This window comes from Trachurus japonicus, chromosome 11 (genome assembly GCF_045865225.1).
Source record: "Trachurus japonicus isolate A0001 chromosome 11, Traja_1.0".
NCBI lineage: Eukaryota > Metazoa > Chordata > Actinopteri > Carangiformes > Carangidae > Trachurus > Trachurus japonicus.
In genome coordinates, this window is record NC_140917.1 from 15,439,181 (window position 1) to 15,456,043 (window position 16,863).

The following is a 16,863-nucleotide window of genomic DNA, read 5'->3' on the forward strand; positions in this document are numbered from 1 at the left end:
CGAGAAAGGGTGAATATGTTTCTCTACTTAATGCTATGAGAGGGCCACACAGCATGCCTGGGGATCCAAGGAGAAACCTATCTATTTTAGGGGTGACTTCCTCTATGAGAGTTTATTTTCACTGATAATGTGGGCCAAGACTAACAATCGGATGATGCAGGAAAAACTAGGAGATGCTCTGAGGAATAAAAAGCTCTTCCTTCCTGACCCCAAAACTTGTAAAAAGGAAACCATGGAAATTGCTTAAGGACGTTACAATAACAGCTTCCAGAAAAGTTGTTGGTTGCACTTGTGATATGACTCAAAGTGAAAGGGGAAGCAGTGTTTTCTGCTTAGCATGCCATGGGAATAAGGGGAAACATTACAGCCATACCACAGCATTTCCTCGAGGACATGAAAACAGAGCCCAACATTGTTAACGTTGATGGCTAAAGGGGCATTTAGTACTTTTGTCACACTCAATGTGGCAAGCCACTTTGTTTTGAGTCCCACCCCGCACTTTTTTCTTCTTCTCAGAAATCATATTTCAGTGCAACCAGAGGCCCCAGACGTGCTGGAAGTTTGATACAGGGCAGACAGGTATTGTACAACTAGGTATACCTCTGTAAAGCTCAATGAATGAAGCAGTAACTTTGATGGTCATTTTTCTATGCGTCTTGAACCTGTCTAGTTTACCGTATAGCAGCTATAAAGCAAGCATATGTTTCCTTTTTTCATTACTCATTTCAGTGGATCACTCTCTGGTGGGCACTTCATCTGGGATTTATTTTGTTTTAATTACGGGGTTAGACGTTTGGCACGATTTATGGCATCCTCGATGAAAACGGCGTTGCTAACTTGTAGCTTGGCACCTACTGATGCATCTGTGGAATAAATTGAGAGTTTCCTCTTTTATGTTTGTGTTTCCATACACCCATGAGTATATTCACTCCAGTAATGGCGCTAATTTTTCTTCATTTGGTCGCCGGGGGTATTATGAATGTGATTGCCCTGCAGTATAATTCAGGTATGGAAGGGATCTTGTTAAGCCTGCAATCATTTTTGGGGGGGAAACATTAGAGACACAAAACAGGCTACAGATAAATAAATAAAAAACGGACCATGACAGAGAAACATTAGCATCGATTTGGAGTGTTGTCGAAGTCCGCCTGATGAATGTGATTCCAGTGTTTGCTCCTCTTTTAACTCGGGTCTGGTCTCCAACAGCTCTAGAAGGAAAGACCTGACTCTTCAGCTGCTAAACGCTCCAATATTTTCACCGGCACTAGCTAGATGATACATATTTCGGTTACACTTTACTTGAAGGTATCGTCATAAGAGTGACATGACACCATCATGATTCATCATCATCATCATCATCACGTTATCATTAAGTGTCATTCGGTTTTTGTAGGGTTAGGGTTAGGTTTTTTTAGGGTTAGGGTTAACCGAATGACACTTAATGACAACGTTATGACATTGACATAATGTTTATGACACGTTCATGATGGTGTCATGTCACTCTTATGACAGTGTCATGTCACTCTTATGATGATACCTTCAAGTAAAGTGTTACCCATATCTCTGTCTGATCTATCAGAGCTCAGCTGCCTGTTGAGATTAAACCAACACTGATACACTGAGACTGAAAACCAAGCTTCCCCTTGAAACCAAAACAGTGAGCTGAAAGACACAGAAATACTCAGTATAGTCGAGGGGAACTGCAGAGCTGACTGATAATTATCTGTGAGTTCATTACTACAGGCGAACCCTTTCACACACACGTGGTCATTTGATCTATTGTGTCAGCTTTAAGGAATTATGATTGTGACTGCTCTGGAGTGTTGTTTTAATGTATGGAGTGAAATTTAGAAAACATGTCTTATAAACTATGAAAAAGCTTCTTTTTTTTTTAAAGGATTGAGTATAAATAATATTATTTTAGGCAGGCAAATGGAAGCCATTAGTACTGAGTGTGTAAGTTGTGGTCAGAAGAGTTGCCAAAAGCACAAGGTTCAAGGCTGTATCTCTGCCACTGCTAAGGTTGAGTGATTATGAGCCAAATATGAGATAGTAACAGCTCAGATAGAACGAAACATTAGACATTATAGTCAATCTGAGTGTACAATTAGTGGGCAAGTAATGTGGTGTTATCACAGCCTGCAGCAAATCACCACTGTGTTTGAACTGAACTTCAGTCACAGAGCCGGCTGTTATCTTTGTTATATTTTTGTTTTATAATGACTCTTGATAAACAGAGCCGATGATAATATTACTCACTCGTATCTGTTGCTATTTATTTTCCTCCAGACTTCAGGTTCATTTAGGTTGTGAGCTGTAAATCAAGGTTTGATGGAGGTCGGGGGAAGTGAATCGGCGTGAAGAAGAAGAAGAGAAAAAAACGGTTGAGAATTTGAGCTGCTTGCAGTGGATACCACAGGACGTCTACACAGTTTGAATTTACAGTAATGTGTCAGTAATGTTTTTTTTTTACTTCCAGGAAAAGATAACACGGAGAAACAAGCATGTTTTGTATTGTTGATTCTGGCAGCAAGCAAGAGAGTGAGAAATCAGTTTAATGCTCTCACTAAATGATTCATTTTATGTCCTTCCAATTTTAAAATTTGCTGTAAATACCCTTGTATTCATCCTACAGTTAATTCTGTTAAGTCTGTGAGGTGCGTAGAAACAAATCTTGAAGTCTCTCCGCATGTTGTCTTTGAGGACCGACTCTCCCCGCAGCATCTCATTGACTCTCCCCTACAGATGTTGCATTCTGAGTGGGCGTCTTTGTCTCCAGCCTTCCAGAGGTTGCAGAGGACACAACAGTTTCACCTTTTTTTTTTTTGTGGCAGTTTAGCCTTGATGAAGCACTGCTGCGATTTCAGATCTAAGCAACAAAAAGAATCACAATGGGCTGCTCGACTCTGGAGAAGAATAAGCCGTAGAATCTGTCAGGGCTGTGGATGACAGGAAGCAAGTAAACGTGAAAGGAGAGAAAGGAGGGAGATAAGGACAGAGTGCAAGATACTGGGTGAAAGATAAACAGTTTCACTCCCTCACAGTGTGGGCTAGATAGATCGTCAAATGACTAATGGTTGGCTCCGTTGTTTTTGTTTTGTTCTGTGGCGCTGGGATAGGAGCCACTTGTTCTTAAAGCTTTCATCACATCCAGGAATTACCTCACTTATTTATTTAATCTTTTTGTCGCTCTGTGTGGGTGAGGGAGGAGAGTTTCTGGGTTACCATAGTGTCATGCATTAACTTACAATTTCAGACCCACACATGTTGATGGTAGACAGGCTGGAGCTATGCAATACGGCCCCGCTGATTACAGCCTGTGTCTGATTTCTGCGGCTGGTTTGGACACTTGGGCGTGTTAGGCTCTCAGTTTATTGGTTAAGACCTGGGATTGGTGCAAAACCGAGATGCAGGCTCTCACACACTCACATATACACCCGCAAATCTGCATACAGTCTGTGTTTTGAAAACAGAAACACGCTCGTAACCCTGTCCAGAGCAGTGTGTTTGCCTCGTCTGGGACCCGAGCCAGGCTTCTCACATTCCCCACAATACCAGGGCCAGAGCTGGCACAGAGACTGCAGGAGTAGGTTAGCCTCTGACATTTCTGCTCTGTTTAAAAATAACACCTTCAAAACATAGTACAGCACCAGTCAGACGTCCTCAAAGTGTTTCATGTTGTAGACCTTTCACCACATTTCTTTTCCATTTTTCTCTTGTAGCTCGTTGCACTTTTGGTGACACCTCAGTCAGTGATGTCAGAGCAGGTGATTATCTGATGGAAAACACCTGTTGGGCTGTGTCTGTGCAGCGCTCTGATGGACGGTCAGTCCACGGATCCACCACTGCCACTTCCTCCTCCCTTTCCTTTATAATGCTTTCTGTACATTAGGTCATGGCCTTGACTTTTTCAATTTAAAATGAGAACAACATTATTGATACAATGATACATTTTCTTTCGTTGGAGTTCACTGTTTTATCTCACTAGAAATAAGAACAAGTCTGGCTAATTTAAAAGAGGCCACAGATATCCATACATAATAGTTATAATTACTGTTACAGATCATTTATATTCATGAAATCACCCTTTTGAATTTTAACATACTGACACCTTTTAAAAAAAGTGTTATTTATTGTGGATTGGACAAATCTGATCAATAGTTTATCAGTTTAAACCTGCATCAAATGATCTTCAGCCCACTCAAAGCACAGGAACAAGATGAAAAACACAATGTTGACATATTATCTGACTGGCAAATGTGCTAGCTTGTTTGCATATCCAGCAGACATACAACAGCATTAGTATTCACTTGAGTTGTGTGTCTGGCCACCTGTTGAATGAAAGGCTATTATTCACTCTATTTGGAGCTCAGCTTTGGTCTCCACCCACTCCTGAAGGAAATATCTGGCTCTATACTAAGAGCTGCTAAATACACTACTATGTTCAGGTTAGCTTTTTTTGTCTGCCATTTGGTGCTGAATTAGATGTGTGTTTTTCTGGAGCTTTGTGGCTGGAAGCTGCAGCCTGCTGGGGCCTAAAATCGTGCAACAAGAGCAGCGGGTGTGAACCAGAACAGTAAAACAAGGAGCTGAAAGACACTGAAATGTTCTCTGATGCTAAGGAGAACTGGAAGTTCGTCGTGTGGGTTTGTTAGTATGGACCACCTGATCAGTTGTTTAATAAGTAATAGCTGCTAGCTAGAGGGTCAACATCCAAATACAATAATGTATTGTAATAGGATGTTGTCAGATAATATATAGAATTTTTTTTTTAACACTGTTGCATGTCTTCTCTCATCATATGCAAAGTAGAGCCTTTAATGGCAGTAAGTGTTTGGTATTTATGCCAGGAGCACACTGCATCCAAAAAGTCCAAACTTGGCACGTGATCATGTAATCAATTGTAGTCTGTGACCTTGACTACCCTCAAATCAGACTAACGAACAGACACGCGAGTGTGGACCCTCCACGAAGTCATGAAAGTAATTCTTAACTTAAACTCAAGTTTTATTACCACTGTAGGTTTGAAAGCTGGCTGTTAAATTTGGCTCTTGTTTTTTTTTCCACCATTTGGGGATGGAAATATTGAATCCTAAGTACAAGTATTCCCTTCCAAAAGTAAGAGCGTATCACAGTAACAGGCAGACTCACTCCAAAATGTGCTGCTGTATGGTGACTTAACAGGAACTTTCCCATAAATCTGTCATTGATCGCACAGATGAATGTGCGTTTTGCTGTGGGTTTACAACTAAAATACAAATGGTTACAAATGGCTCTTGATGTTTATTTAAATTGACATGTTTGCAGCAGTCCTGAGATGGAGAAGATAATCCTCCAGAGACCCGCGTGTGTATATTTCTGCATGTGTGAGCGCACGGATGAATGTGTGTCACACTTAGGTCCAGTGCTGCATATGTGTTTGTGCATGACACTGTTTAAATCACACACATGAGTCTGTGTTTGGATGAGACGACCTTCAGCTTAACTGATGGCCTGTAAAGGATCAAATGCGAGGTTCCTTCTCAGGCTCCACAAGGTGAAGTTGAAGTTCGGACAAAAAGAGAGCCTGTCACATTTTGTCAGTGGCTTTCAAACAGCACTTCCATTATGAGCAGAGATGAATACATCCTAGTGATGCATTGTGTCTGTACTGTCTTCTCTGCACAGTGCAGGACATAACATAACAGTTAACAGTCAATAGTGAGGCCACTTGTGGCTGAGAGTGGAAGCTTTTTAGATGTTGGCAATTTCAAGCAATTTTCCTATGTATAATTGTATACAGGTGCGTTTTCTCCATCAGATTAGATTACTTTATGACTGAATAACTCACAAAAATAGATCATTCGCCTCTATGCTTTTCTGTCATATCACATGATCTTCATCAGCAGATGCAGTCTGCTCACTCACCTTCAAAGTATAGATTTCCTCTTTTCTTTTTCTTTTTTAAGTTATGTTGGCTCAAAAGTTGAATTATAAACTTCATCCTCGATCTTGGAAATAGCCTTTACAATACAAAATAAATGAATTAATAAAAATCTCACCAAGGGCCGTTTAGTAACCAGAACTTTCACCTTAGCCAAGAATTACAGGATGGACTACAGGATGAGATTTCAAGGTATTTTGCTTTTGCGTAGTTGTGGCAAGACTACTGACTACTGATCGGAACTCATAATGTGAAGGCCAGGAATTATGCATACTATACACTGCGTATTTTCCAAGCTCTTTTTAATAGCCGTCCTCTTTCCTTTGGACTAACTCAACATTTTTCCCAATAGAAATCATCCAAAATAAGTCGCGATGACAAACTGAATTGATAGATTCCCTTGTTTGTTTCAACTAAATATAGATTCATGACTCACAACTATATTTATCTTGCCGCTCTTTAAAAAAGGGCTGGATCACAGACGATGCAGATGCAGAAACATGAACATTATCAGCTTTTTCATCCATCATCAGCTGGAGGTCAGACAGCAGCAAATGTGTCTAATGTTGCAGCATGGCAGTGATACAAATAGTGGCTACGGACGAGCAGCACATTATCATTAACAGCAGCATCTATTTCCCCTCCCTCTCCAACAGCCGTGATGAGGTCAGGTCAGACTCAAGCAGTTCCATGTGGAGAAGTTAGTTGAGCTACTGCACCTCGTCTTCCTGCTCATCTCTCTATTGTTTAGATTGAATGTCGGCTCAGCATCACTTAAGGAAAATTTAGGCACATGTAGAAAACACACACACACAAACTATACTGCTTTAAAGTACCACCATCAGAACTTAAAAGTGCCTCAAGCAGCCTCTCATGTGATATATCGCCCAGTGTGTGTTAGCCACTAGCAAAAGCAACAGCGGGAGAGAAGAAAATGAGTCATGAGTATTATAATCTGGATGTGATAACCGTCAGCCCATCTTTGGTGATTGAAGCAAAGGAAAGCAGAGATTGTAAATGAGAAGGGGGCGGGACGGGGGGAGCAAAACACAGGGAGATAGAGAGATATGGAAAAGGGAGGCAGAAAGAGAAAGTGAGGGAAACCGAAAGGCTGTGGTTGCAACCCTGGACGACTGCGGGGATGGTTTATAAACCGAGGAGCCCTCGCTTAATGTGATATGTGGGATGTTGGAGTGAAAGATAAACATGAATGTGACGTTGAAGGAAACAACCCCTGTCATTAAACACCCATCCATTTTGATTAGAAGAGACGCTCGGCTTGATAGATAGAGGTGCTGGCACTCAAACTGGAACGCTGCATCCATTTTTTTTTATTATTGCCCGGCTGGGAGGTTCAACATACAACAGTACGTCTGGTAATGTCTCTGTCACGCCTGAGGTTAAAGCAAAACATGTCGTTTTGCATCTATTTCCACAGGGTTTTTTGGCATAGGGATCTCCTGCTGTGATGTGCAGAGGGTCCACTGGAATCCTGTCTCAAATATTTGAACGTAAACGCCTAGTCTGTGGGATGGTGGGTTTATGGAATCTGTGTGTGCGTAAAAAGGGGCAGACTGACATGGGGTGTAACACTGACACAAAAGAAGCCATCATCATCACACACACACACACACACACACACACATTCCTGTCTGGATGTGTCCCAGAGGAAAGATTCAGTATTGGGCACAATATCTGCAGACCGCCCCTCTGCTGGTACTCACTGTTTAAGACCGCTGGATGAATGACCAGGTCTGAGTTTGTTTGGTTGTTTGGTTTTCGTTACGCATTCCCATGTCTTGGGTGAATGCAAGTACTTCCTCTCCCATACGTCCAGATACGCATAATTAATTGGGGTAATTTCGAGGGGCCATTTTGACATTAGAGAGCAGGACTGAAACTGGAGGATTTGTGAAAATATACATTCAAGCATAAGCTCTACTCCACAGTATTTGTTTTCATTTAACATGGAAAGAAGCCACGTGACGTCTCTGATAGTGATCACTGCGTAGGCTTGAGGTATGAGAGACATGAAAGAAATATATAACTTAGCACTGTGTTCCAGCCAAGAATGTCTGGGAGGAGGTCAGATGGGTACTATTAGTACTTTAACTGGACATCACCGTATCCAAGGGCTACAATAAACAGTGTACGATGTCCAGTGAGTGTTACAAAATAATATAAAAATGATGGAATTATATATTATCTTAATTCTGTTTTCAATCACACATTGAAGAAATGGGAAATGGATGACGACTAGGATGAAGTACTCCCCTTATATCAGGGCTGGAACTGTGTGATCAATCACCAATTTTCTTGAACCCAACTTCAAAGTTCATGTGTATCTAGAAAACCCCACTGATACTGTGATAATACTTCTTTAGTACCTCAGATTGGTTTAATCATTACATTCAAAAGTGGTATTTGATAACTGATAAATAAATAATAAATACAATTTTTGTTAAACTTGTGGTGATAATGACAAAGTGATGATGGGTTGAGTATGATTAAAAGTGAAAATATCAGATGTCATCTAAGTTGATCATGTTGACAGTCATCAGTTTATGCTTGAAACCTGAAATGCTTGTTTTGGAGACACTGTTAGCCCTTGACTTTTATCTAACTAGAACAGACAGGACTGGAAAATTACATTTGAAGGCGAATGGTTGTGCCAATTGCTGCTAACCTTTTAAATATTAGGGTTATGAGGGGGTTACCCTAACCCATAAAACAATTTAGTGCCAAATTACTTATTTAAAAACATGATGCAGGTTTAGTAGATTGTGGCTAATAATTTTAAGTTTTTGGCTTAATTTGGCTATGTCACAAAAGTGCTCATACATCAAATCTTAAACTGACTATCCGACTAAAAGCTTTGATTTAACCTTGCACTGGGAGGTTGGGTGAAAATTTGTTTTACGGGAGTCAACGTGACAATAATGGACTTTGGCTTAAACTCTTTATAATAAATTTTCATGCTTTTATTTATTTTTTATCAATTCTCCACAGAGATCTTAAACGACTTTTGCCCCTTATGCAATAAGGGATTTGAATTATATGTGCTACAGCTGGAATATAGTCGTACAGGAGAGCCAAATCTTCTTTGTCTAGACCAACTTGGAGAATTCATTTCCGAAAGGAATTTTCTATCGTAAAAATAAGCATCTGTCCGACACCACTGCACCAAAATCAACAAAAGTAAAGCAAACATTTCTGTTGGATGTGCGCACTTGACAATGCTAAAGAACCTACTGTAAGTTCAAGGCAAAACATTTTGTCCATATCCTTTTTTTTATTGATACAGAGAGAAAGTTCATGCTTTTCATAACACTAAGTAAATTGGCTTTTATCTTACATACAGACATGCAGAAGACTTTCTCCGATTCATCTTGCACTGGGCCTCATAGTTAATCATGCGAGGTATGTCTTGTAGACATAACACTGTCAGAGCTCTTGATTTAAAAAGTACTCTCAAGCTACAAGGCGCATTCACTGTGTAGTTCCTGGTAGTGATGGTACGTTGGTCTTTATGTGAGAGAAAGCTAAAAGTAGATCAGGAATATGAAGCAAGTGTCTAGGGAGGAAAAATGACGGTAATAACAGTAAAAGCAGATTGGCGTAACAATGTTTTGAAATATGTCATTTATTTTCCCAAAGGAAACTGAAAACCGCAGCAACATCTCCAGTATTTCTTCATTTCAGATATTTTACGTCATAAATAATTTTTTATTTCTTAATATTGACTCAAGTGAAGCCACATTTCTGCCACTCTGAGTTTGAATAACAGGATTTAGCATCAAATTCTTAATAATTTACTCACTATTTGTTGAATTTTAATCCTCTGCGGATTTCTATTGTTGCAATGTGAAGTAAATTAGCCGTATACGAAGCTCATTAGTCATTTGAAAGGTTCAACACGTCAAAATTCAAGATCACATTTTCCACTCGGTTTTTACAGTCGGTGGTTTATTTGAATTCTCAACACTGAATAATGATTATATAGTTTGTACATATTTGACAAAACGACTGGAAAATCAATTTGGCTAAAAGCATTCGCCCTCCAGTTAGAAATTATGATTTGTTTTTTCAAAGAAACAATCAACCAGGCTTGAAAACCCTGCCATGAGTCAAATATTCTCACATTCTTTTATTTTCTGCCCTGTTGACAAACCATTGTGACAGAAACCTTTGAAGTATGGATAATGGTTTGCTATTTAACCTGCCAAATGATTTTGGGCAATTCAAACTAAGCACCATGATTTATTTAGCGATTTAAACAGAGGATCAGTTGGTTTGTTTTCATGATGTGTACACATTCTTCATTATGTCCTTGGAAATGTGCAACCAAAACGCCGTCGACATCAACACAATAGCATCTTGACAGAAAGACAAAGGGAGAAAGAAAGAGCAATGAAAGATGCAAAGGAGAACAAAATGAGCCCAAGAACGGCGGATTCTGGCACTAGCGTGGTTGTTTTTCGGATGGCAGCAGTCTTCCTGGCTTAAGGGAGTCCTGGAAATCAACAGTTTGGACAGAGAAACAGAGATGAGGCAGGGGGCTGGACCACCCACCTCATTGCAAAGCCCTGCTCAACCGAATATGATGGAAATTGATCACTAACTAGACTGATCGCAAAGTGGAAGCTCTCCCTTCCTGCACGGTATATAAGCTGGTTGCACTGATGACAATGGCAGATTTATAACTCAAATATTTTCAGATGTAATTTTTGAAACAATGCGTTCTTGATTGCAGACAGAGGCAGGCAAAAAGCTGGCTTCTCGTTTCTAGCTGGCAGACGCAGATTTTTCCGTTGGATACAAAAGCGGGCACTCGTTAACGTAAGCTGGTCTTCCTGCCAGATGGTCTGGTTGAGAACACTGACCATCAGACCTTTTATTATCACTAGCTGACTTCTTTGTCTTTATTGGAGTGACGAACGGAATATATGGAGAGAAAATATTTTGAGTCTGAGGACGGAACAATGAGTTTTGCAAAAATTCATGGCACTGAAGTAATTCACGTAAAGTTAGCTCAAACTTTGGTAGCTTCAAATCAGCCTCCACACAGTGCAAAGTTCAGGACCATGAATGTGAAGGTTTTTTTTTAACATACTGTAAACTAACCCTACAAACAATTTTGACCTAATCACTTGAGGATCTAAACCTACCTTGGCCATGGAGATAGCCTAATGCTAGTTAGCCAGATATGCTAATATTGCATCGCAAGTTGATGATCACATTGTTAGTCATTAAATGGTAATAAATAAAAGTAGTAAATTATACTAACTATAACTTTTCCACACAAACCACCCCATTGTGTCAGGTAATCTGATGCTCAACAGGCATGGTGTACCCAATCATTTTAGCTATGGTATGACAAGAAAACCATAGCACGGGTAGGCTGTTCAGTGATTGGTCAATTGATCCAAACCCCTGTGTCAGAGTCAAGTTTAAGATGCTGTTTTGCCCAGCACAGCATGGGGAATGTCTTTTCCTTATTTCTTTATTTTTTGTCTGCCCTGTTGTCGAATCAATCTCTCTACTGACCTTCAATGAGGCGAAAAGAAATGTGGCAGCAATTGAATAAACACATGGATGTTGACCACCAGGGCAAAAGGTGACAGAGGTCAGCTGTGAGTTCAGACTGAGTTGTTACTCACCTAATCTTGACAGAGTTTAAGACGAAGGAAGGAGTCTTATAACTGTTTCAAGGTGGAATTAAAAACAAACACTGGCTTGTTTGTTTTTTTTGCTGACAAGCTTCTAAGACACTTAGACACGTTCCCTCTATCTATAGCATATAATGCTGGAGTGTGACAGTGCAGTGAGGCAGGGTAACACCTCCCAAAGCCCTGCTTAAGTGAAATATAGGCCCAGGTTTCAAAGAGAGGTGTCAGATTCACCTTTTTGTCAGTGGGCGATAAGAAGGTGTAAGTGTATTTGTTGGCATTGGTCCCAAGGTGGCCTGTGATATACAAGGAGGTCCTGATTCGGGGGCTGGGTAACAGCCCCTGTGCTCTTGTCCATTAAAGTGGTCTGAAATGGATCCAGGCCTGAGCGTAAGGGATGCATCCCAGAAGCCAGACCTCCCCAGTAACACCATCACCATCACCTCCCACCACACACACACACACACACTCATGTACAAAGCCGGAGATAAGCAGAGATGTGACAGAGCTCGAGCAGTAAGTGCTTTATACAGTCCAGGCCCAGCGTTTTCTAACTCTGACAGTGTCTCTCAGGACTGTCACGGCTGCTGTTTAGAAAAAGATCAAGACCCCCTTTTGGAATGGAAGTTGCACTGAATGGGAAATGTCAGAAAAGTCGTAAACATTTGCAGTAATCTGTAACAATGATAGTGGGGAGTACCATGTTGAGGGATTATCCTGTTCTTCGTTCTCAAGCGATGCCCATTTAGCGGCCACACTGTGATCATTTACAGAATTTGTATGTTGGGGATTTCATGCCTCTTTGACTCTTAACGCTCTCCATTAAAAATGGACACATGCAGCGTAGTTCATTCAGTAACCTAAACAGCTGTCCCTCTACATCATGAACAGTCCATTTACTCTTAAAATCTTCATCCTGCGACATACTTTATGACGTACAGCTTGCATCCCAGACAGCCCAAAGCATCTAGTTTAGTGATTAATAGTCAATTGTACCTCATAAACTGTCTAAATGGACCAGTCTGTGAATGTAGAGATGCAGTGAATGGCTCTCCATAGCTGGGATGTCAGAGAGAATCATAGGTTAAATCACAGGCAGTCCACATTAAGCCAGCCTGTGCCAAACACAGCACCTTAAACCTTTAATGCCCCTGTATAAAGTTGCTCTGAGGAAAATATAAACTTGTGTTTATGTGACTCACTTAGAAAACAGTGGTTTTCTCTAACCAGGGGCTAGATGTAGCAGTTTCTAAAAGCAGGACTTAAGTTTTATTTGACCTCCTGGAATGTTTCTCAAGAATCACGACAAAACAGATTTATTTTTAATTTGATCAAATTAGGGTTTCATTGGAATTCCTCTTTTGTTTTGAAAGTGAAATGTTCACACAGAGAGAAACTGACAGAGGTTGTAAAAGTTTTCAACTGAACTTTAAAATCAGACTGTATCACTTCTACTTTTACAACTGAAAAGTTAAAATTCACGATAAAACTCACCCTCTGCAGTTCACCCGCTAGGTTTGCAGCTAAAGCCGTACTTGGTCTGGTATTGCCAGGTTTTATGGTGGATAATCTTAGCTGACCCTAGGTAAACATTGCTGTATAAGGGACATGACTGAGTGAGTCTAATGACTTTATAACACCTCTCCATTTCTGCTGCTTTTACAGTGGTAGTATTTAGCTTTACTCAGTTTCACCTGGGGCTGCTTTTAAGCGAACGTTTCATTGTCTTGCTTTAAAAATGCTTTGTAAGCAAATGTGAATCAATTATCTCTAAAACACTGTTTTGAGTTTACAAAGTTACCATAGATACTCGAATGGTTACACCTGAATCTGTGGTTAAAGGCATCCTCCATTTTTTTCTTAGTTAAACCCAATGTTGGTGGGCTTCATGTTGGAGTTTACCAAACCGTAAAGTTTACTGGCCTCACAACCTGTTTCTTGTCAGTTCCCATCTGTGAAAAGAATTAAAAGCATCAGCCAAGATTACCTCTTGTCATTTCATTGGCTTTATGACTCTGAACTGAAATTAATTGGTACCAGTTTCACCTTAACTATAAATGGTTACAAGTTACATAACATATTCTGTTACAACATAATCAGTTGCTGACATTGCATCAACCATTGCATTCATATTCTGCATTTAAATTATAATCCCAGTCCCTCTTCCAAATGGCACAAATTTGCATTTCAGTTCTGGCAATGGAGACAAATATTTGCTTTTCTATCTGACATTAGTTCCTACTGGTTGTCACTGACGGGAAAAGCACAGCATTTAACCAGCGTCGAGGTTCGAAACCATCTAAATAGCCCAACACCCACATAGAGCTATTTTATGACTTCCCAAGTAGTGATTTTACATGATTGGGCTTGTTTGTGTAATCTTGTTCCTCCTTGGTACTTTCCATTTATGACCCCCACCAGATCCAGCCCTGAGTCAGCCACATTCCCTTAGAGACAAACGAAATGAGGTGATTGCTGAGCTTAGGTTTCCTTTGGACATCTGTCCCTTCAGGGGCCTTTTCTCGCAAGGTGACTTCCACTGTGCAAAGCCTGTGGATGTCCTCAAACAGTGGACACAATAACCTCAGCAGATGAGCAAACTGCAGCGCAAAGTCAGTGATGTAAGATGCTCAAAGCAGTGAGGTTTACATTGAGGTTTTGAGCTCAGGCCTAAAAGGATGTAAAAACAACACACTCCATTCGCAGATTTCAAAGATTTTTACATTTCTGGATGGACTGAAAACCATTTCCAAACACAGTCATATTCTATGGTTCATTATCAGGCAGAGTAATCCATCATTACTTGAGCTTTGTGGATTCCAGACTCCTTGTTTTCTTTCCAATTCCTGGGGCCAGACCATTGGAGGTTATGTGGAAAGTGACACTTATATCAGCCTTATGTAGTTCACAGTTAAGGGAAGCTGTATTATGTCTGAAATCCAGCCTGAAAAAATGTTACATTTTACTTTAGTGCTGTTGCCAAGAAAGGATATTACATTGAAAAGTTAATTCCTCTTGGCAGACCTGTGCAAATAGCTGAGAACAGAATAGCAGAGAGATCCATCTCTGTTCTCTTTTATTCTCCATCAGTCTTGGACTGATTGACTGACTGGACTGAATTCATGTAATATTCATAGAAGCAGTGTGTGTATGTTTTTTTTTTTCTGCAAATGAATGGACATGTATAAAATGATCAAGATTTTATCCAAAATACAGGTAGGAATGTTTTCTGTTATAAAACATGGCTCCAAAACCAATATACATATCAACTATAGAGTATAAATGGTTTGTCCTGTGGCATTTTATCTCAGATCTAATCATTAGATCAAAAGTGAACTGGAAACACTCCAGCATTCATCTGTTCAGATTGGGAAATAGTGGAAAGCCCAGTGAAACTGAAGGTCTTACCAACACTTTGCTGACTTCAGCACAAAGTATGCCGAGCATAGAAGCCATGCTAGCCTGGTCTGTCTGGAGTGTTGATTATTTTGTGTGATGTTTGTCCATATGCACATTCATGGAAACCAAATAACAGTTCAAATCTATGCTACACTGTCCCTTTGACTGAGCCGTGGAGATCTCTGATTATATCACCAGACATCAGGACTAACTTGATAATAGTCTCGAGAATATCTTGTGAAGTGTTGCTCTGGTCTGCAAAGTCCATTGATTTTTATTGTTATTTTTTTCCAATTTACAATCAAATTGATCAAAGAGTCTCGCAGTACACTACTGTACAAACGCTGTGGACCTGGGGAATATGAAATCAAAAATCTGCAAACTGAAAAATAAGTTATACTGGCAAAATGTCTTAGATGTTACACAACAGAGAGAGAATTTAACGTCTTATTTCCTTGAACATATGGTACTGATACACGGTGCAAAGAGTTAGACTGTAAATTGGGAATCTAAAGCATTTCTGTAGCGTAGTGAGTGTGCTGTGTGTGGTGGAGCTCAGTTTCTCAGTGTGTGTAGCCAACAGCTGCAGAATGGGAACCGTTGCTAAGGTTACCAGCACATGTGATGTTGTTCTGTTTGACACAGATTTGTCTTGGCTGATACGTTCACGAGAGATGGCTGCTATAGCCCGATGATGGGCCAAAGCAAAAACCCAGAAAACATCTTTTATAGATCAAGTGTTTGAGAATCTCCCCACTGGCCGATTATTAAATCATCCCAGTGTGTGTTCACACTGCGAACCACCAGATGAACAAGTGGACACTTTAAACCTCATCAAGTGTATGTTTACTGCATTTGCAAAACAACCACACAGCAAAAGCCCTCCTGTATCGAACACAGTAATCACTGAAGGCAACAGATGATGTAAGATCTAGGAAGCCGCAAGGAAACAAAGTACAACAAAATAAACAGGAGTTAGTTGGTTTACTTAAATCTACCAACCGTAGTCCTAGTTTAAATTACCATTTCACTAAAAGGACAATGAAGGAATCTGACATCTCTGCACAGATGGTCTATATATTGTAGTTAATCCATTTCAAGAATCTCATCCAACCCCAACCTCTATCTCCATCTTGTCATTTGTTTGCGTTTGGAGATAAGGATGAAAGAGCTCTTTCCAGACGAGCTTCGGTGAATATCTGTTCATCTCTGCCTTTTCCATCCCAAGTTAACCACCTACATCTGGTTGCAGCTGTATTGACCCAAACCCGTTCTATACATGCATGCCACTCAAAATGATTCATTTTTGTGTGATTTCTCTCTTTGATATATAGTGAGATACATACCTCAGGAAACAATGAGTCTAAACTGTTTTGTACAATCTTCTTTTTGTTTTCGGTGCAGATTGAAAACTACATTAAAGAGAGCATGAAGACGGAGATGGCTCAACTGCAGCAGAGCGCCGTCCACAACCACACGGCGGCCATGTTGGAAATGGGCACCAACCTGCTGTCACAGACGGCCGAACAGACGCGCAAGCTGACCGACGTCGAGACACAGGTAATAGACACAAACACACTCATGCTAATGCTCCTGAACACACTTAACTTTTTTTCATTCACACACATACTAACACTAAAGAGAGGATCCATCTAACGCTTCATTAACTCAAGACCTTCGACTCTCACACTGTCCCAGAATGGTTACAGCAGAAAAGTGGCTACAGTGAATAGTGAAGCCATATAAATGCCACCTCCTTTGTCTGAGCTTCAACAGAGGAGTGTGAGGAGGAGGTGGTGATGGAAAGTTGCAAAGTTTAGTGGTCAGTAGATTTTGCTAAAGCACAGAGAGGAAAACAGTTTGCTAAGTTAA

General features: G+C 40.3%; 1 protein-coding gene across 2 annotated transcripts in view; it reads left to right on the forward strand.

Moving 5' to 3' along the window:
- The window catches only part of angpt1 (angiopoietin 1), a 52,507-nt gene that overhangs the window by 5,074 nt on the left and 30,570 nt on the right, over nucleotides 1–16,863 (forward strand). For both annotated transcript variants that reach the window (XM_085791226.1, XM_085791227.1), the window contains exon 2: nucleotides 16,396–16,551. In XM_085791226.1, the coding sequence (XP_085647352.1) occupies nucleotides 16,396–16,551 (156 nt within the window). The remainder of the gene's footprint in view (nucleotides 1–16,395; nucleotides 16,552–16,863) is intronic.